The sequence below is a fragment of the Larimichthys crocea genome, chromosome III, assembly GCF_000972845.2.
Source record: "Larimichthys crocea isolate SSNF chromosome III, L_crocea_2.0, whole genome shotgun sequence".
In the NCBI taxonomy this organism is placed as follows: Eukaryota; Metazoa; Chordata; class Actinopteri; family Sciaenidae; genus Larimichthys; species Larimichthys crocea.
Window position 1 is genome coordinate 34,841,482 of NC_040013.1, and position 22,466 is coordinate 34,863,947.

Below are 22,466 nucleotides of genomic sequence, written 5' to 3' on the forward strand. Positions count from 1 at the left end.
TCTAAAGGGCAAATGTAGGTGCTTAGAAGTTTCAGCAATCTAAAACTTTCAGACTTGTGTCATGTGTGATTTTAATATCATTTATCAGTTAGCTCAAGATCTAGCAGATGAAGTAAACAGTGGATGCCAAAGTGTAACATGAAACACTACTGACATATGGTTGATTTTGGGAGGGTTACAGTACGTGTTCATTACTTCACTGACCAAGATTACTGGGGGAATCTCCTTAATGCACTCTTGGAAGGAAGAAATCAAAAAATGCATATAGAAAATGCTTTTTCTTCAACAAGTCAATGTTTATAATATAAGACAACACAAACAAACAAGACAAATATTTGATTTGCAGATAAAAGAAGCACATATTGTAAGACAAAGAGTAGCAATACTATAAAACTAAAACAACTCAACAACCCAACACTATCAGTCACTTCATGAATAGAATTTGATAGAGGGAAGCCTACTTTATTTATTGGCTTCATTGCAGCTGTAAGAAATGCATCTAATTCTCATTTTATCTTGTGTGCCTTTTCAAGATTGCATAAATGCATTGGTCAGTTGGAAGGTTTTAACACAAAGAGCAGCACAGAAACACAAAGGACACTGACACACAAACACACATAAGAGAAGAGACCATACCAGTATACACAAAAAACGGGACTCACATTATCAGAAGACAGGCGTAAGAACCAGAGGGGCATAAGTGACATTTGACCAACTTTGCAGGAGAGCCAAACCAAAAGAAGACCATACTGATCGTAAATTTGTTCACTGAATTCAGCCTTCAATATTAAAACTTATAAAACATGTGAATGAACAAGTATTTTTCTATCTTTTACTGTAAGTGCACAGCCCCAAATAGTCCAGTGTATTCAGGGTTAGGTCTTTTTGATGGTTTTTTATGATTAAATCTTAATGGTTAAGAATTCATGTTCCCTTTTAGCAGTAGAAAGAGCTCAGCAAGAGCTTCAATTTGATATGTATTTAGAACAAATTTCCACCAAAAATATATGTGCGCATGTCAAAATGTGCATAACATCGGTCTTTATAATATCAGTCTTGATAACCGCAAGAAGTTTCAGACAGCTCTGAGAAGGTGCTTCCTGCCGATTTCTTCTTTGAATTTTTTTATGGATGGCCACGCCCACACAGTTTCCCCAAAATTCATCATTTTGATAACTTTTACTGTGGAAGTCTATATGAACACACATACCAAGTTTGAAGGCATTTGGATGAAATCCCTAGGAGGAGGAGTTCAAACATGACCCCTTGTCAACCAGGCCGAAACCGCAAAAATGGTGATTTTCATTCTTAAATACCACCTGACATTGGGGGGGTAAGGCAAATTTTCGTGAGTTTTCGAGGGGATATGGGCCGTCGAAAATGCGATTTACTTTTAAACGTCGTTCAGCATTCGAAATCCAATAGGGCCTCGCCCCAGCGTGCTGTGCTCGGGCCCTAATAATGGTGATTTTCATTCTTAAATATCTTGTTTCGTGTTCATCGTAGCCTATTGCTGCAAGAGACTTTTTTGTAGGTCTTGCCATGTTCTACAATTGGGCTGAGGTTTGATAACTCTGTGTTCGAAACTGTGGCGGCGCTGCCTCAAAGAAAAGTTCAAGGCCAGCCAAATTGTGCATAATATTGGTCTTAACAACCACGTGAAGTTTCAGACAGCTCTGAGGAAATGTATGACAGCCCGACACTTTTGCCCGAAAATCAGCCCAAAAGTAAATGGAGTCTCATTTTTTTTTCGAAAAAATTGGCAACGTTGACTTTGACGCGCCGTCACGGCCATGCCCTCTGGTGAAAAGTTGTGATTTTGATAACATTTCATTGTCGAGGCCTGAAGAACACACACGCCAAGTTTCAAATGCATCGGATAAAATCCCTAGGAGAAGTTCATTCAAATGCGACCCCTGGAAATGACCCCAAAAACATGAAAGTCCAAATTTGACAAAAAATTGCTTCACTGTAGCCCGGGTCACCAAGAGACTTTTATGTGTGTCTCGGTTTGTTACATACTCCCTCCAAATTTCGTACACGTGGATGAAAACCGTGGCGAGGGGCCCCTCCCAAAACACACACATCGAGCCATATGCGTACATCTGTGTATGTATGTGCGACACCCCCGAAATTAGTAATTTTCGTGAGTTTTCGAGGGGATATGAGCCGTCCAAAATGCGATTTACTTTTAAACGTCATTCAGTGTTCGAAATCCAATAGGGCCTCGCCCCAGCATGCCGTACTCGGGCCCTAAATATGATAGGATAGAAATGTGTTTACCTAAGACCACACACACTCACACACAAAGAGTCCTAAACACAACAATTGATTCTGCCTCCTTGTTGGAAAAAGGGCATTTGAGGTGAAATCAATGGTGGAGTTTTGTGGAATAAAGGCATCCTGGCTATATTATGTGTTTGTATGTGTCGACACAAAGGGTAAAGAGTGTGTGTGTGCAAGGTGTAACCACCAGAGAGGACTAGCTAGTCCTTAGAAGTACATCTCCCCTCTGATCCTAGGAAAAGTCCACTAATCCCTACTCACACACACAGGCGAACGCACACAGAAAGAAAGAATAAGACAATAAATACAGGCTGCATACAAAGTGACGAGACCAAGACCAAAACAAAAACAAATGACGACTATAATGCTAGTCCCATAAAAAAGACAGAGCAAGAGAGAACAGAGAAAATGTGAGAGAACACAAGCAGACAGAAAAAGCTATGTGCTTTTTGATAATTGTTCTCTATCTCACACACTTACATATATACATATACACACACACAAACATAGCATCTATCGCCTCATCAGTAATCATTCTGCTAATTAACTAACCAAACAGCGATAACGCACGGTTCAAGACAACAGCTTTTTAATGATGGAGATACTAATCACTTTGACCCTCAGTCTGTCAACACTCCCACTGCTGAACAATGCTGAAATGCTCAACTGAACATAGATTCAAAGCATCAAATGTCTATGGCAGCACCGTATTAAACACGTCTGGTTGAATGCTCACTGAACTAGAGCTGCACAGAGCATGAATTCATCATCAAGCTCCGCCTTCTGTTCTACGGTGTGCTAAGATACGCCAATTTATTTGTGTCTTGGGTTTACTGATTCGGAAATAATGCATGAGGTGGATGAGACCTTGTGGTAATTGCCATAATATGGACGGTAGAAAAACTTACAATGGTAAAAAAAAAAAAAAGCAAGCAGGGCCTGAATTAAACATAGATCTGTTTTGGCAGTGTGGGCCAGGCAGGACATTAAATTAATTCTTTACTGACAGCAGTCAGTTTTGCTGGAATGTGGTCAGCCTTTTATCTATTCATATTTAGTTTGGCAGGTAATTTGGAAGAAAGACTAGGCTCGTAAAAGTTTGTATGGTGTCACCCCGTGTTGTTCTGTGTACAATGATAGAGCAGAAAAATCTCTTGTGCTTTGACTCACAACACAAAGTTCGAACCAGGAGCTCCATCAACAGATTAATCATAAACATTTATGGGGCAGGCCTATCATTAGAGATGTTAGAGCTTGGCATAATTTCTAAAGAATGAAAGAACACTTTTCACTAAAATCCAGTGGTGAATCAGCCCAAAGCAAGTCCATAAAAGCATTTTTGTAGACATTTGGTTGTGAGTCTATCCTTATCCTTACCTATGTCTATAAAATTGATGGAGGAAGTTGAATAAGCAGTAGCAGAACAAGGGGTAACAGCTACTTTTCCTGAACAGAAAGGGAAAAAAAATGTAGTTTACTGTAAAAAAAAAACACACACCACAGTGCAGGTCTGCTTGGCCAAAAACAACCAACCATCTGATCTGAAATTCCCCTGTTTCTGTCATCTTAAAGGATGTTGCAGTCAGTGAAATGCATCTTGGAAGAGAGACGTAATGAGGCCGCAGTGAGGAATGTGTCCCTTATGTCTTTTAGTAGAAAATCTGACACAATAATATACATTGTTCATTGTTGCATAACACGAAAAACTGCTAATATGATGCTGCCCTAAAAGCATGATATAACCAGCTGGACAAATAAGCTCTTTTTGACAAATAACCCTTTTCTAATTAAAATCTTTAATAATAACATGATGAGTATATAACACCATTTTTTGAGTATTTCTTTATCAACTAAAAGGCCTCTCCAATTCACAATCCCACAAAGAGCAGGGGAGTCCATTTAAGTTAAACCCATTATCTTGGGGTTCTTATTAATATCTAAGCTTGAGTGCGAGTGTCAAAACCCAATTACAGACTCATCTAGCACATGTCTCCCCTGTCGGTTGTGTTCTTTCAACCATAAACATGTTTAATTGTCTATCTGTATCATTTTCATTCAGTCACAGTCTATGACACTGGCAGTAGATCTATAACAGGTCTTTGAGCAGCAGACTGCAAATACTGTGCATCTGGTATTCACTTTAGCATTGAAATTTCCATTTTATATTTTCTCCTTGTGGTTTTTACCAGTCACTAAAGTTTTCCTACACATTTTGAGGTATCATCATCAACTGTGTTAAAAAAATAGTGGGATAAAATTAATACAATGTCGATGACGTGACTCAAATACAAACTGTAACTGAATTAGGAGAAGAAGACTTGGTGGATTAACCTAATCAGTGCAACCACGATTTCAGCTAGTTGTCCACATCATCTGGTTATATGAGACTACAAGGCAAGTGACAGGTGATACAGCAAGGATGCCCAATCCAATTTGGCAAATGTGCCTCAAGTCGTCCATCATTACATCTCATCCTTGCATCTTGGAAGAGCTATAGAGAGAAGAGGAGATTCTTTTACCCATTCTCTGGCTACAGCCTCCCCATTTTCTCCTTTATCTTTTTTTTTTCCATTCCCTCTCTCTCCTTTCCTTACCGTCTTTGCCTGTCTTCCGTCCGTCCTCTCTCCGTGTCCCTCCATCTCCTCAGCAGTTTATCATAATCACATCACCTCAGTGTGATGGAGCACACTTAAGGCTTATTATATGTCACACATACTCACACACACAGGAATGAGACCCACTTAAGCCTTATTACATGTCTGACTGTGCTTCTAACATGGGAGATTATCCATGGGACTGTATGCTAGGGCACAGGGCAAGAGTTGCAAGTGGGAGGGGCACACGCACACACACACACACACACACACAACTCTCTAAATAGAAAAAATCAGCAGGATAATGTGCTTAGAGATAGATAGAATATGATGTCAGAGTAGAATATAATAGAAGCCAGGGGGAGAAGAACATATGATACATTAAAATAAAGGTATAAGGTTTCTTTTTCCTCCTCTATGATTCTGTAGCAGTACCACACACATACACATGCACACACAGACACACTCACACAGCAGGGGTGTTGTACAACAAAGACAGAGACAAGTGTCTGTAGGGGTAACCAAAGAGGCCACCTCATCATTTTATGTGTGTGTATTTGTGTTTCACACACACAGTCAAACACACACACACACACACACACACACACACACAGTAAGCAATGGTGTACGGTGTATGTGTGCGTGCATGAACGGTGAAGAAGTATGTGTCTGTGTGTGTATGGCAGAGAGAAATAGTGTGCACATGATGACGGTGAAGCATTTATTTCCCTCCCTGTCTGTGTGTGTGTGTGTGTGCGTGTGTGTGTGTGTCTATGTGTGAATTTTGCCAGTTAGTGGGACAAGGTGTAGTGCAGTCTAGCCACTTGTTCTTTTTCTCCAGTGTCCTCAGATGACCTTTTTGAGTGATTGTGTGTAAAAGCAATACACAAGTGCGCTCCTTTTCGTTGTGTCTGTTTCCAGCACCTTTTAACAAATGAAAACAGTTTCTTAAAATGAAATTAGAAAAATAAAGCTGTGAATAGTGCCTTGGATCAGTTTCGTGATTGTATTTAAACTCCCATTGCCAAGGATCATCTTCCATAAAAGCGTTTACTGTGTATTCATGCATTAGCTTTGCTTTGTAGTCCTACTGGCGTTTCAAATATCCTGAGTGCAATACAACACAAAATCAAATCACTCATCAGTTGCATAAGTGTGAGTGTTTTGCTGCCATGTAGTGGTCCAAAACTTATGCTGATGCTATGGATTTACTTTACAGTGCAATGCAAATGTGCAGTAAAAGTAGTAAAAGTACACAGCATCTTTGAAATCATCAGGTTTTCTAATGTCCAGCAGGTTTACGAGAGGGGGTGATTTTGACCGCTCATCCAGGTGGCAGTACAAGGACAGTGACAGATGTTACTAACAGTAGGTGTGTTTGATAAAAAGCTGTATAATGTCCAATTTTTTGGACTGCTGGTGTTGACCATGCTGGCCATGTTAGCTCTCACAGTTTATGCTTACAACCCAACCAATGCCACTCCATGTCAGGTAAAATATGGTCTGACCACAATGGGACAACTTACATCACATTAGTATATAAAGTCCAAGTTCTACCTACTTTCAAATCAAGTAGAGGTATAATCAGCCAAAATAAGTGAATACAACTGTGTGGCTGTTTAGCCCTCAGTCTTGTGTTAAAACTGAATGTAGTATTAAAACAAACAAACAGACAAACGACAAAAAATCATGAGAATATTTTTTCATACAACACATCTGAATTAACAGAGACCAGCTAAATCAATAAAGGGTTTATGGCATGTAACTCACCATCAACCTTGATTTTTTATTTTTGCTAGCAAAAATATTCCTACAAATTTACAAATGCATTATAGAGTTATGTATATAATACAGTATGAGAGCTCAGGCCTGCTGAGAAAAAAACTAAGAAAAAAATGATCAATTAACAAGCTTTGATCGATTAGCCATGATTATGACAGACAACTACCAGCAATACAAAAACATAAAATACTTTAGGATATTCTTACTCTGTAACTACAAAATAATGTTAGCACCCTCCTCATGTTGTAGCTACTGAGTAATCTCAAACCATTTTGATCCTACATTTTGATGCAAGCCTTCTTTGAAAAGGTCATTTGACGTGTGTCAGTTGTGTTCAGTGGGTTCCAGGTTTGAATGAACGGGAATGACTGAAATACTAAAAAAACGTATCCAAAAGTTGTTCTCAATAAGTAAAACTATTGAGAGCAACTTTGAGCAACTTTTTACCCTCATAGGAGCATATTGTTATAGTAATGCTCTATCCAGCAATGTGTTGTGTGCTGGGATGTTCTTTGGATAGAATGATAAATTTGCACATTCATCATTTGTCAGCCTGAAATCCCTAAAGTCGGTGAAATGATGAGGCAGAGATGGGATGCAGAAAGGCATGCTTAGTCTAGATCAGCGGTTGTAAACTTACTTTCTAGCCAGTGAACGATGAAAGAAATTTGTTTCCTGCGATGCAAGTGCATTAAAAAAACACATTGCTTCTTTTGTGGGGAAGCATGTAGGTGACCTCTTAAAGCACACCTGAGAGCCATTTTAGGCACCCCCCTTCAGTTTGAGAAACCGGTACCTCTAATTTTATGCCTCTTCTTTCATTTCCCTGTCTACCCAACCTTCAGTCCCTCTCAGTCACCCTTTGCCTCTCCTGCTTCATATTTTCTGTGTTTTCTCCTTGGATCAGTCATGAATATTCATGAGGTTGTTATTTGCATTGCTGGCTCCTGAAAGAGGCTGAGTACACAAAGGTGACAGCCATCAACCTCGGGATGCGGCGGTGTTGAGAGATGAGAGGGAGCAGATGAAGAGGAAAGGAATAAGTGGAGATGATAAAAAAAAGGAATCAGAAAGAAACCGAAGAAAAAGTGAAAGTGAAATGAGACAAAAAATGTTTTATGAAAGCATTTGCATTCCTACCTCAATGTAAACTGTTCCGTGTTTGAGTCTGTCTTCATGTAGATACCAAACGCTACTGTCTTGCCGAGACGAACCGGGCTGGGTGGCACCAGAACCTCCACATTTTCATCCAGTCTCAATCTTTCTCCTTTGGGAGAAACTGGGCCCATAGTCATTACCACAGACCCAGCTTTTAGCATGTCCTGAAGACCCCCATCTAGGAGAGGGCTCCACTGTCCTCCAAGGCCCATACCCAAGCCTCCAAGAGGCCCGACATTTGCACTCTGAGCTCTCCATGGCTCATTAACAATGGGGGGACACTCTTGACCAGCCCCTTCCACTGGTATAATTGAGTAATACACATCCACTGATGGCAGAGTCACTTCAGGAGGTCTTTTTCTCACTTGTGGTGGTGTAAACCAAGCTGGGGGAATCTCCAGACGGACAACACAGATGCCAGATGGGCCCATGAGGCGGCAGCCTGCCGAGGGTGCTGTTTCACTGGTGTCCCGGATGGCCAAGGCTCTGACACATGGGAGGAGGCCTGGCGGAGGTGGATCAGGCTCGTCCCAACGCCGCCCTACTAGATAAAAAAGTACCTGACGACAAAACAGATATAATATCATAATAGATAAATTAGTGGATGGACAGCTAGTCATCAAGATAATAAAACTAAATTTAACTACACATTCCTTTTTTACAATGCCAGTGCCACAAAAGTCAGCAGAAATGATTAATCATGTTTAAACACCTTGCTAAATGACAAAAATGGTGGAGGATAGCAAAGAAATAATGCTCTAAAACAAATTTAATTTGTACAGACAGATTTCTGTATTTAAACGGATTAATATATTCTTTACAGCTGCACTAATCAATAACAAAGCATCAAATTACTGTGCATAATGTGAAAGCTGTTGCTCATAGTGATAAACGCAAAGAGCATTATCAACTGACTCTGAAACCTCTCAGCTCTGTAGAGTCTTTTTAATAGTTTGGATTAGTTAATAGCTTTTCTGACAGTGGCTAACAAGGTTTAAGTAGTTTAATAACGATCATATACTGAATAATACATGAACAAATAGACAAATGTATGAACTGATAGATGGATGGATTATTCTTTTTGTATGGGATTTGCATATTATGTATATGTGAAGCCTAAAACCTTGTGTGTATAAGCTGCATTAGAAGATTTATGAATTAAAAATCCAACAATAAACTTCCAATACCTGTATCCAGGGACGTGTTGAACCCACTTTTGGCACCACCACTTGACCTTTGACTTTCCAGTTCAGAGTCACCTGGTTGGTGGTTAGCAACAGATGCGGTGGTGGACTCTGAAGCAGATCCACTGGGATTGGCTGCTCAATGCTCAGGTTTCCATAGCTGCAATTGACGCTCGGCAGGGATTGTGGGGCAGCAACGCCTGGTTCCAGTTGGTGGAGGAAGAAGGGCTCGGTCCGCAATGATAGGCTGCCGTTTCGCATAACCTCCTGATTGGCTTCCCGCAAGAAGAACGCGGAGTCAGCACCACTTAGCTGGCATTGGACAGGGAGGTAGGTGGGGAGGGAGGAGGAGAAACGGGGCTGGGAGGAGTCCGGCCCTCCTCCTGGTCCAACTCCTGCTGTTCCTGCTTGGCTGTCAGACACTAGGAAGAGAGGAAAGCCGGAAAGCCGGAAAGGAGGAAAGCAGTGTAGAAAAAAGCAGCAGGTAGATGACAGAGAAGAATAGAGAAAAAGAGAAGAAAATATGCAATATAATCATCAGACATCCATTTTATATGTATAACAGATGCAGTGCCTAAACTTGTAATGCGCATAGTGTCATTTGTAACTGAAATCCAAAACTAATCCTCAAGTCAACAAACAGTGTGTAAATCAAAGACTCATTGACCTGTGAAATGCATTTTTATTGGGTGCACACATCTATCAGATTATCCACATGAACTCACAGATGCATCACAATACGCTGACACAACATACACCAGAGTACATGGTGTTCCTTAAGGAGAAATGAGCATAAACACATTAGCTCTCAGATTTGTAGACAAGAGTGATATACTCAGCACCACACAGGGCTCTACATTAATGCAGAACATTTTTTGATCCCCATTCGAAAAGCATTACACCGGCATATATCAAAAATGACATATTGCTCTTTAGCAGTTTATTTCCATATATTTATATTCAGTTTTTATTCACTTCCTGTTGTATTTGCTAGGCGTTTCACAAAGATGGGAAAATTGCAGTCTGGGATTACAGAGGTTTTGGTGCAGTATTTAATTTCCAAAGAGGACGAGAGGTGAGTTTCAGTGACTGTGCTGCGATGGAAGGGAGTTTTGATTATCCCCCATCACTCAGTATTTGTTATTCATCTGCTGTTTGGCTTGTCAGCAGTATATTGTGCAAGGCACAGAGCAACTTCTTGTACCCTTAACTGAATGTTAACACTAGGCGCAATTAATTATACTGAAGTTTACTAATGATCAGGAAGAACTTTTACATCCAGGGGTTGGGGTTCAGTTACTATAAAAATTGCCATAAGTTTCCACTTAAAGCCTCTTAGTATAAGTGAAAGGTTCCTACATAAACGCAGTATTTTCAGATTTTCATACAGATCTCTGTGCTTTTCTCAGTGGTTTGAAGTGGGTGGGGCTCAGGTGAAAAACTGTGATGTCACCTCCTTCTGTGCAATTGATTGATTTAGCGATATATAACAGTTGAGGGGTTGTTTGGCTGCTACGAGTAAGTTAGGATGCTTGTTTACTTATTTATTTATTGGTACTTTGATTGAATCCATTCCATTGCTAAGCAGAAGAAGAAGTTAAGTTTGATGTGTTTGGCCAAAAACTAAACTTCTGAGAATAGCATACAGATACAGACAGCCATACAGCTAATGAAGGATCCGTTTCTACAGTCTGTGAGTTATGAAAAGTGGATAACAGGCTAGCCACCTTTTTATTTTTTTCAAACATTTATGGGGGTTTGACATGTGTAGTGCAGTGTGTTGAACTTTGTATTGGCATGGTGCCCACCAACAAAAGAAATAAATATAGTGTAGAAAAACATTTACGGGACGTAAATGGCTACTGCTGTAAAAACCCCATAGAGAAAACGTATAAAATGGTGCATTTTTCTATACAACAATAAGACAGACGGATTTCCATTTTCACACACCAAGGACCCAGTGCTGGCACAAACAAAACACACACACACACAGACACAGTTTAGTGTAGAAATGTGTGTGTGTGTGTGTGTGTGTGTGTTGTGTATGTCCTTGTGTCCTAGGGTAGCAGAGTGTGAAAATATAATGAGGGTGGGACAGTGTAGCGCTGTCTGGGGCAAGTCAAACCGAGGCAACTTCACAAAAAAAAAATAATAGCAGAGAAATAAAGTGATACCTCAGTGCAACATGAATAAGCAGGCTGGTTTGGTTATGGTGCGTGGGCATGCAAGGATACGTTTAGAGTAAGAAAGACAGGCAGAGGAGAGAGAGAGAGAGAGAGAGAGAGAGAAACAGAGAGAAACAGAGAGACAATAGAATACAGAAAAGAAGAGGAGAAACTAAAAGGAGAGACGAAAAGGGAAAAACAAGCGGAGAAGACGGAAAAAAGTGCACACATAGTGCAGTCTGACAGATTGGAGATGCTGGCATGTTTAATGCTACACGGGATGACTGCATGCACATCACTATGAATGACATCAACTTGTCTCCAGTCGAATCTTTGTCCTTAAAGAATCCAAGCAAACTTTTGGAATAGATGAATATTTCCTCCAGCACTAACACTGTGTACTGTACAGTGTCAATGAAGCTTTGGAGTCAAAGTTTAAGAAAAAGAAAAGAAAAATTACACTTGCTATGTTAAAATCTATTTTTATCCTGAGTAGTATTGGTCCTCAGATGGTGGTGAGGCAAACTTTTTTGGGTCATGAGAAGATGTCAGGAAAACACATTTCTTTCATATTAATAGAAGCCAAGCTGCTTTGCTTTAATTAACACTTTAGTAAAATAAAAAACTCCACTAAGGATGATATAAAAATGATTTATGGAGCACTGGAGGTCGACATTATGCACATTTATGCCCGTAGCATGGGAGGTCACGGAATTGGCTAGGTTTTGGAGCATAAAATTGAGAGGTTGAGAGTCACATGCAAAAGAGGTTGGTTGAAATGTAGTCAGAGTCAATTTTCAATTTTAGTTTGTAATCATCCACTGCTGACTGACGCATGGGTCAGGTGGTCAAAACACATCAGCACATTAGCTTCTTTCCTTATTATTATGGGTGTCCTTGAGGTGCAGAGGCCTGCATGTGTGCGCATGTGTGCATGTGTGTGTGTGTGTGTGTGTGTGTGTGTCCACAGGAGTCTCATGCAGCATATGTCCCAATCTTGAACAGCTGACACACACAAGCAGCAAATAGGACATTTATCTCAGGCAATATTTTGCTTCTTTATTCATCCATTCTCATTGTTTTTAATAAGATCAATAAAATAGTTTTCTTACATCAATTTGCTGTTACCCTTGGTCACTTATTATTTTACTAATTTGAAAATCGACTGCACTTTCCTTCTACTGGATGACATCACTGCTATCTTCTGTTATTAGAAATATAATTATCAGACACGAGAGGCAGACCAATCTCAACTCAATAGGCGACGCTAAACCACAAGTCAGGGCTGGCCGTTTGAAATCTGGCATCCAAACGCTGGTATGCCATTGGCTACCATTAAACCTGGCATAGTCCAGATTCCCTGGCATCATTATTTTGGCAACCATCAGCCACAACAGGAGTCCATACCCGCTGTGTCCTGCTGCACTGTGCGTCTGTGTGTGTGTGTGTGTGTGTGTGTGTATATACAAATGTTTTATGTTTGTGTGTGTGTGTGTATGTGCATGCAAATAAGTGTATGTGTTTGTACGACATGTAAGCATACTTTTGTATATGATCAAGAAGGGGACAACGCATACTTTATATATATCCTCACGTATGTGTGTGTGTGTGTGTGTGTGTGTGTGTGTGTGTGTGTGTGTGTGTGTGTGTGTGTGTGTGTGTGTGTGCGTGCGTGTGTGTGTGCATGTGTGTCTGTGGAAAATTGGACAGGAATAAAGCCAGATGTACAGAGATTTGACAAGGCCCATCTGTGATCCTTCTTCCCCAAAAAAGTGCCCACCCCTGCTCTATTTCCAAGTGTGTGCACACACACACACACACGCGCGCACAGGCAATAATCAAAACACAGTGGAGCGTGTAGGACAGGAAGAAATAGAAATGAAGAAAGACAGAGAGAAGAAAAGCGAGATGGGTTCCGAGAGAGAAGAAGAAGAGATACCATGATTTGATAATGGTATCAGTGCTGCTTGATATTGTGTTGGTTAAATATCGTCTCATTTAATAAGAGACAGGCACAGAAACACATACACACATGATGAGGGCTATCTTTCATATCATCCTGGTTTGAACAGTCTGTAAGTCTGTTCATGTGTCTGTGTTCAGTAAGATAAATTCAATGAACGACCAGACTTGTTGCAACAACACAAACAGAACCGTGAACTGGAATATGAACATGTTGACACACACACAATCCAAAGTTCAACTTTTCTGCATGCATACTATCACTTTCATTTCCAGCAGGTGCTGCATTGGCATGGTCCAGGGTTGCCATGCAATGCCAAAACAGAGTGTGCCAAAATTCTCCAGAATGTTATTCTTGATGTACTGTTGCTCCCAATTTTCCGTAATGTATGACAAGCGTCAACAAAATACTTTTCTCTCTACTCTCTGCTCCCATCCATCTGTTTGGTTCTCTTTGCCAGTCCTATTTTTCCTGCTTCTGGCTTTTTTGTGCTTGACTTGAACAACTATTCCCTGTAAATTCTTTGGTCTGACTATTGAGCAAAATTCCACCAAGCATGCAAGTAAAATATTTCTGCAACTGCTTTTCTACATCTGTCAACCGTGACAGTACAACAAAGTGTCCAAAATGTACAAGTGCTTGATGAAAAGCATCAAAACATCAGTTTTTTTATCCACAGAAACAAATTGCCACCAAACCCCTTAAAAAGTATATAATACGGCACAGGCACAGTACAGCGAAGAAAAATCCATCATGGGAGATTTTCCTGAAAAGAATGAACTCCATTGATCACACAGATGGCATGCTATCTGAGAGAGAGACGGAAAGAAATGAGAGGGGAGAGCGAGAGATACAGACAGATACAGGGAGATATATAGACGGAGATGTGTGAGATGTGGAAGAAAGGAAGGACAGCGTGGTGGGAAGGAGAGATAATAGGGTGAAAGAGGATGAAGAGGATGAGAGAGGGATGAGGTTTCTATTTCTGAGCAGAGCATTCATCATAAGCATAGAGTTTATTTTGGTGGTCTCTCTGTCTCTCGTTTTCTTGTCTTGCCCTTCTCTGTCTGTCTCTGTCTCTTACCCTGCACAACCTCTCTTTACTGGTGTTAGTGTTAAATTTTTAAAAATGTTAAAGGGGAACTCCAATGATTCTCCACATAAAGGTCACTTTATTATTACTGCTCAGCCTGTTAAAACAGTTGTATAAAGTCCTCTGTGGCTCTGAAGGAACTTTAAGGCTGGAAAAAAAACACACTTGGTGAAAGTGATGGGATTGAGCTTGGAAACTACAGAGTTATAACTAAAAGACTACTTTACAAAAATGGGGATATTGTGTTTGAAATACATGGCCCAAGACCAAAGGCTCTAATGAGAAAGTGCTATTGTTTCTTAGAATAGTAAGATGTATGTCCTTAAGTTTTCTGTTTCAGTTCCTTAGTTTTTGGGTTGCACAAGTAACCTGCTGCATTGATTACTTGAGTATGCATTACAATGTGTAATGTTTTTCATTACTTTTAAAATCATAACTTGATACTGATTAGGCCTACAATTTGAATTATATCCAAATGTTTCATCTGAATCTGTAGTCATGCCAAGTATGCACAAAGGCAAAACTGTTTTCTTTTGGTGCCCATGATAACCAATCGGGCTGCTCAGACAGGTTTGCATGGTACGACATGGTTCTTGCAGCTGGCGCATGATCTAATTTCACTGGCTGATCTATTTTTTTGCAGTCCAGAAGTTAATCTGGCAAGAGAAATCACTGTACACCATTGTGGACCATCCATGAACAACAGCAAAAAATAAATGTAGCAGCAGGCACAGGTTTGGTGAGAGTTGGGAGTAATCTAGGAACTGAAGATTTGCAGAGAGACCGATTTGGCCCTGATCTGGTTGTTTGATTGCAGTGCATTAGGAGAAATCGATACAAATCTTTATGCTGTAAACAGACAAAATTCCTGCTTTATGTATATTTATTTTGAAAACAAATTGGGGGACTTTAATACTGTAGTATTTATCGACGAAATGTGCTTTGTTGACTATAGGTATTTTCTGATCTCCTGTTTTGATTGACTGCCATTAAGGTCGATAGTTACAAAGTAACAAATATTCTGTATATTTGTAAAATCTACTATGTATGTATATGTAATTCAGATGTATACTGCCTGATTTCATTACAGTGACTCCAAATGGGCCTACACACTGTCAACCATGATCTGTGGTATGATTCAAGACATTTTGGGTAAACAATTTTGGGTAGACAACTGAGCCAGTCGCCCTAGCAGCTTACTGTATTTCTGGTGTAACACATAACAATTTACAGATAGAGAGATGGATGCCAATTAGTGGTACAGGGGCTGGAGAGAGTAGGCACACCACCTTACAATATTATGAAACCCAGTGCAATAGCCCTGCAAGAAACTTGCTACTGTACAAGAAAATCTGCCATGGATATGTTTATTGACACTGTCTCAGAGAGGTGTTCAGGTGTTCTGAGACATTATAATGTGGCCAAAAAACTGTGCATGTCTGTTTTGTAACCTTTATGGACCATTTTCCCCCAACAGTTTAGAAGATTTATCCTCTTTCAAGGTGTCTTTGTTGTTTCAAGCTGCTTTAAAACACACACATATCAAAGTGCTGACTGCCAGACCCCTTAATTCGCTGACTAATGATGGCTGCTAATTGGAATTTATCCGAACAAGACCAACCTTTGTATCTGTTCTTGTAATTGTGATTTAAGTTATTTTTGAGTTTGTCCTTGTCCATGGAGTGTTCACAGAATTTTGTCTACCCCTGGTAGAATAATCCCCAATACTCCCACACACACATACACACACCACTTGTTGATTGATGTCCCTGTCGCTGGGTCAGTGGAGTCACATTTCCCCTGATATGGTCCGACTACCATCTTTCTCCTTTGCCGCTAACCCCTACCCCTCATCCCACATGCATGGACCCAATATGACCCATCTCTTTCTATCTGTCTGCCTCTTTTTCTCAATTTCTCCCTCTATAACTCCATATATTAGCTTTCATTCCCTCTGTTTGTCTTTGACCTCTCTGTCCCTCCTGTTCAGTTTGCCCCTGTCTTTGTCCTTACACTTCTCCATAGGTGTGATTTAACGGGAAGACAAGAAGACGTGCAATAGCTAGTAGTTTCATATAAATCATCTGTCTTCATCAGTTATGTGTCGCGAACGCTCTTACACTTTTGGAAAAAGACAGACGATAGGAGAAAGTGGAACACAAACATCACAATCAATTCTTATTTTTGTAGAAATTGTCAAAAACTATCACTGTCGTAGGTCAACTAAGATTTATTTATTTAATTAACATTAATTAACAGTAACAAAATAATAATATTTTTTTTTTTTTTTGGAGATGACAGATGACCACCTTTACTGTGTTGTAAGTCAATGAATGAATAATACTGTTTACCATTCCACCTTCTATTGCTATTATAGTTTGTCCCTCTTTCAATATTTTCCCATTTCCATCATCCAGACTCAACTCTCTTCTATTTTCTTATCACTTTGTCCATTCATTGCATTTCCAGTCTCTCCTTGAGGAGTTGAGAAAAAGGAAGTGCGATGGACTGAACAAAAGACGAATGAAGAAAGGATAAGATGTTGGCTTGGAGGGCAGGGAGAGTGGTGTTGGAGATGTGAATTATATGACTGTGATTCACGTCAGAATGTGTGTGTGCATGTGGGGCTGGGCGGCTGTAGAGGTCATTGCACTTGGTCTCTCAGGGTGTGTGTGTGTGTGTTTGTAGCAGCACATGCAAGGAAGTGTGAAGAACAATTTCAAATGGTCACCAAGAGAGACAGAGACAGAGGGAAGAAAGGAAAGACCTCTCAGAAAGGAAGTCGAGCAGCACGGACGGAAATGCAGGCGCAGCGTGCAGGAAATGCTAATCTCATACTTGTTCACACACACACACACACATGCACACGGATCCCAGGTTACACCCCTGAACAAACCACAATTGCCTAAAACAATAGATGTATTATAAATGAAGCAAATGTCAGAAATATTCTTGAGTATTTTACATTTTTGGGCACATTAACATTTGATAAATAAAACAGTAAATCATGTGCATAATAGGCTGTGTCTGTTAAAAAGTAAATATTAAGTTTCAACATTTTACAGCATCCCAGTCCCAGTTCCCATTACAGGCACCGACAGATCAGGTCTGAGCCCCCTACATCCACATTTCTCCAAACACATGAAGACAATGAGATTAGAGAAGTAACCAAATCAGTGTCTTGTCTTTCTGAAAATGTCTCATACAGGATATGTCAGGTATCATTTGGGCTAATGAAGAGATAATGCTGCGATGCTACTTCATCCTGAACTGCCTGGTAAATACAAGTGTGCTTACTTATTCACTTTTACCTGAGGAAGACCAATAGACCAAAAAACGTTATATCTGTCATGTCCAGATAAATAAAAGTAGTTTCTTTATTTTCCATGTGTAATTTGGTCTCTACTTTTCTTCTTCTTGTCTCTCTTTATCAGACTAGTTTAATACACCAAAGTAAGATTGCTTTGAATAGAGTCATGTGGAGGCACAGCAGGATAACAAAGCCCCAGCAGACCTGGGACCAGACCAGCTGATCACCTGCCTCTTGATGGATCATGGATGCATAAAATGATAAATAAACAAAAGTGGCATGATGAATATTACTTTTAAACATAGTTGACTTATTGGTAGGTAGGGGGTATTGAGCTTGTTTATTTTAAAATACTTAGACAGTGAAAATGCTTTTGGAATCAACCATGTTTTCTGGTAAAAAAAAAAAAATTAAAAAAAATTGGGGGTTAAACAATAGGGTATGTATTGGGTAATTTTACTATGTACTATGTATAAATATATGTTTTCCTATATCAGACATTGCAAAACAGAATAAAAACTAAAAAAACTGAAAAAATGATTGGGCAATGATTTATTGTTGAAATAATCTTGAAATTGGACCTATATTTGATGTAGCTGGTAAAAAAATAAATATGTAAACTGTTCATTTTGGTAGAATAATATCAGAAATATTCGGAAATTGAGCCAGCATTATCACCTGCTGTGTTTCACCCCAAACATGTCAGCCAAAAAGAGTGATAAACAAACAGAGTAGAAGTTCTTTCAATTCAAACACAGTTGTGAAGAAAAGCCCCTGTGTGTGCCAGGATCTCCTGGCTATGAATATGAGGAAGGGATAAATCCATTGGGCCTTGGTGCCATTCAATTCTATCCTTCAGTGGTCCACAGCCAGGCAGTCGACTTGTAAAAGCTGCTTATAAAGGGGCTAAAGCACTTGCAGCCTCAACCGACTTAATGGACCAATAGGAACTAAGTAGCTAAGGAGAGGAGAGGAGGAGGAAAAAACGATGGAGGAAACTAGGGATAAGATGAGTTTCTTTAGAGGAGAATAGGTCCATCAAAGAAGGGAGGTGAAAAGGAAAGTCAGAGAGAGAAGAAGCAGGGAACTGAAGAATGGGGAAAGGGAAAAGTGAAGGACAAGCTTGACAGGAAGAGGACAGACAAGAAGTGAGTAGGGTAGGTGAGGTGAAGGAGGTGGAGGAAGAGGAGGAGGGTAAAGGAGGATGAGTTAGAAGAGCACATAAAAGACCAAGACAAGACAAGAGTTAATGGAGATAAATGTGGATAAGCTGAGGAAAGATGAAGCGGCAAAGGAGAGAGTGGGTGAGTGCAAGTCAAAGTGAAAACAGAGGAAAACATTATATATATGAACTCCATTGTGTGTGTTTGATCTTTATCAAACACACAAAATGGACATAATGGTCTATAACTGAAGCACAAACAGACTTATAGTTAAAGAAGAAAAAAGAACAGAAACACACAATATTCAGAGAAGTCCATTACAGTGGATAACCAATGTCAAAGGTACCCTGTGGTTTTGACCACTATTGGTGCAGTAAAGCAATCTTTGATTAGTATTCTGAGTGATTATCCATAATAACTATATTAATAATATTTTTACACACATATTTCTCTTTACTGAGCATTTTCTGAACTCTTCAGAATGATTCACAAGAGCTAGCAGTTGCATTACACACAACGGACTAAAACAACAACCGGTAGCATTAGAATATTTATAACTACTGTCTTTGAAGTATCTTTTATTTATTAATTTATTTATCTAGCATAAAAGAAGACCCGACAAAAAGAAGGGCATTTCTTTATCCTGTGCATTGTGCTATCCACAGTATAGTTTTTTGGCTAAATTAAATAAATTCCACAAATGCAATACAAAACTATTCACAATACACACTGTGCTTGTATAGAGCAGATTTACAACTGGAAAATATTCTTTTTACTCTTTGATAGTATGTAAACATATCCAAAATGGAGTTTAAATACACAGAATTGGTGGCGGTTCACTGTGGCAGAGAAAGCGATTCATAATTTTCAAAGATGTCAGCTTTTGTGTCAAAGCAATGACAAGTGGTTAGTCAAGTGAGTTTTGTGAAGACTGCATGAAGAGTTTTGAAAAAGCGAATGAGTAAGTATTGAGATGCAAGGTGGAAATTATGAAAAATTTGAAAAAAAAAAAAAAAACAGTAAAAAATGTATGTCAAAGTGTCACTCAAAGAAGAAGACTGTAATTCAATGTAAGCAGGGACAGTTTCAAAACATTCAGGAACTCTTGAACTGTTTAACACATATTCATTGAGCTTTGTTGTTGTTGTGCCTTGATGATACACACAATGTGATTTCCTGAAAAACTTAATAATCCTAATGAAAGCTACACGCTACCCTTAACAGAAATGCATCCTGTTACACCGGGGAACATTTATCATCGACTATCTGGATGCAGCTGATTGATTTCCACTCAAACTAAATGCCACCATTCCTTAAGGCTGTTATTATGAGGCTTTTTTTAAAGGTTGAGAGACATTTACGGTAATTGTTGTGTTAACATGTTTGTAGCTACACTAACTTTACAATGACAAAATTCTTTTTATGTTCCAACAACAATCTGCTGTTATATCTCACACAGGCTTCGCCCTCTACTGGGCTCTATGGGTATAACTCTCCTCTAATCACGTACACACGATGTCCCACTGAAAATTAGCATGTACATAGCCGACCCAAGGGGCATGCCTACTTTTGCGTACATCGCCATTTGCCCTCATTCTTACTTTCAGCTTTGGCGAGTGCCCACTGATACAACATCTCCTAGGATGGAGTCGCCGCTACAAGAACAACTGTCCGGCCTGTCCCAGCGGTATTATTGCTCCGACAATCTGCATCTACTCTGCTTCAAGTGCCTCGGAATGGAGCACAGCATCGCCGGGCTAGAGCACCGCACGGCCTGCCCGTGCTGCAGAGACATCCCCCGTGTCTGTCGCCAGCAGTGAGCCGACTTCTCCAGCCAAACTCTACTCGCCTTGTCCCCCAATGCTAGTGACGAGGAGAAGCGGGAGGGACAGTCAGCAGCCCTGTGCATGCATTGCTATGTTGACCGCACGGTGTTATGGTGACGGGACGGCTGGCAGAGCCCTGTCCAAGAAGCAATTGGCGAGGTGGCTGTGTGAGTGTATCTTCTCAGCCTACAGTCAAGCAGGCCGGGAGCCCCCCACTGTGGTCCGGGCGCACTCCACACGAGGTGTGGCAGCGTCTACGGCCATGTTCAGTGGTGCGAGTGTTGAGGACATCATGGTCTACACCCTGCCTGTTTATAAGGTTCTATCTCTTGGATGTGTCGGGTTCCTTCCTGCTCACTGTAGGGACACAGGACCTGTGAGAGGAGGATTGTGTCAGGTGTTTTATGCTTGACTCCCATGGGCCATCATGCACCTGCACTGGGCCGTGTTCTGCTAGGACTCGGTCGATGAGGTGTGCAGGAGGTCTAAGGATGGAGACTCATGAGAGGTTAGACCACAGTCTCACCCAGTCTAACCAGGTGTGCAGGGTGGCTAAGATCAATAAAGTGGTGACTGGGTCTTGGTACCTAACCAGTAGCTGGATTGGTCACTGTGGAGCCTCTCCCGCGGCAGGGAGTACATAGATCGGGCTTCGCCTACTGTACCCATAGAGTCCAGTAGAGGGCGAAGCCTGTGTGAGATATTACGATATTACGAAGGTTACGATATTGTATTGTAGTTATATTAGCACAGGCGGGGCCCTCTACATAAAACCCTGCCGCTCTTTCACCTTACGCTTAAGTTTGGTGGACTGAGGGTAGTTGGTGATGCACCTGCTTATATACCCGCTGAAAAGGGCGGGAAAAGTAGCCACGCCCCTCGGGTCAGCTACGTGCATGCTCACTTTCAGTGGGCCATCATGTGTACGAGATTGGAGGAGAGTTATACCCATAGAGTCCAGTAGAGGGCTCTGCCTGAGCTAATATAACTAGGGTTACAATATCGTAACCTTCGTTATTTTGTTCCAAAACTGTCAACTTAAATCAAGTAAGAATGGACACAATTTATAATTAAGATCTAGATATCTTTATTTATTACATAAATTATATTACCCAAGTTATTATATATATGGAATATGCAATAAAGAATATCTACATCACTTTGTTTTTGACTATTTGCTGTTGCAAGTAATACAATGTAAAAAAAGTGTAGACCTAAATCAAAATGATTAAAGATAAAGAGTAAATGTACTTTCACTAGTCTCATTAGACCAGAAACTGCAGCTCAATAGAGTACAGTCTGCAAAAAGTGACATCTTCCTTCCATTGTACAGTATGCCCTTGTAATCCATCTCTAATCTGTTTACAACTCTAATCTGGTTAGGCCAATCTGATTAATGTTCAAGTGTTAATTACTGGAATATGGTGCGAGCAATCTGATTGATGTACTAATGAGAGAAGGATTATCACAGAGTTGACAGACACCTCTCTCTCTCTCTCTTTCTCTCCGTCTCTCTTTTCTATTCTGTGTATCTGCGTCACTTCTTTATCTCATTTATTCTCCGTTTTGCTGGCATCTTTTAGCACTGTTTATCGGAGACTCTTTATCTGTCTTCCGCTCACTATCTGCACTCGTCCCTCTCCGTCTCACTCCCCTCTGCTGTCATCAGTCTTTCGCTCCCCGTTTATCAGTCTTTCTCTGTCTTATTGGCATCGATCGCTACAGAAGCCACATGAGCACAAACTTAATTAAGTCTGACAAGCACAGGTATTTTTATCGCCGCACCTCCAAATGCACCCACTCGTACCCAATGCAAGCATACCAGAAACATATGAATCCTTCCACACTAGACACACTCACACAAATACAAACCTCTCATTGCTTTTGATTGACTTTTAGATGAAAATCATTTGTGCTAATTGTGTCCTTGTTCAACTTTGAC

At 40.3% G+C, this 22,466-nt stretch overlaps 1 protein-coding gene across 1 annotated transcript in view; it reads right to left on the bottom strand.

The window, feature by feature from the left end:
- The window catches only part of si:dkey-215k6.1 (transmembrane protein 132C), a 224,004-nt gene that overhangs the window by 137,861 nt on the left and 63,677 nt on the right, over positions 1-22,466 (bottom strand). The window contains exons 2-3 of the mRNA XM_019263743.2: positions 9,008-9,426; positions 7,803-8,380 (exon numbers count right to left, since the gene is read on the bottom strand). Of these exons, the coding sequence (XP_019119288.2) occupies positions 7,803-8,380; positions 9,008-9,426 (997 nt within the window). The remainder of the gene's footprint in view (positions 1-7,802; positions 8,381-9,007; positions 9,427-22,466) is intronic.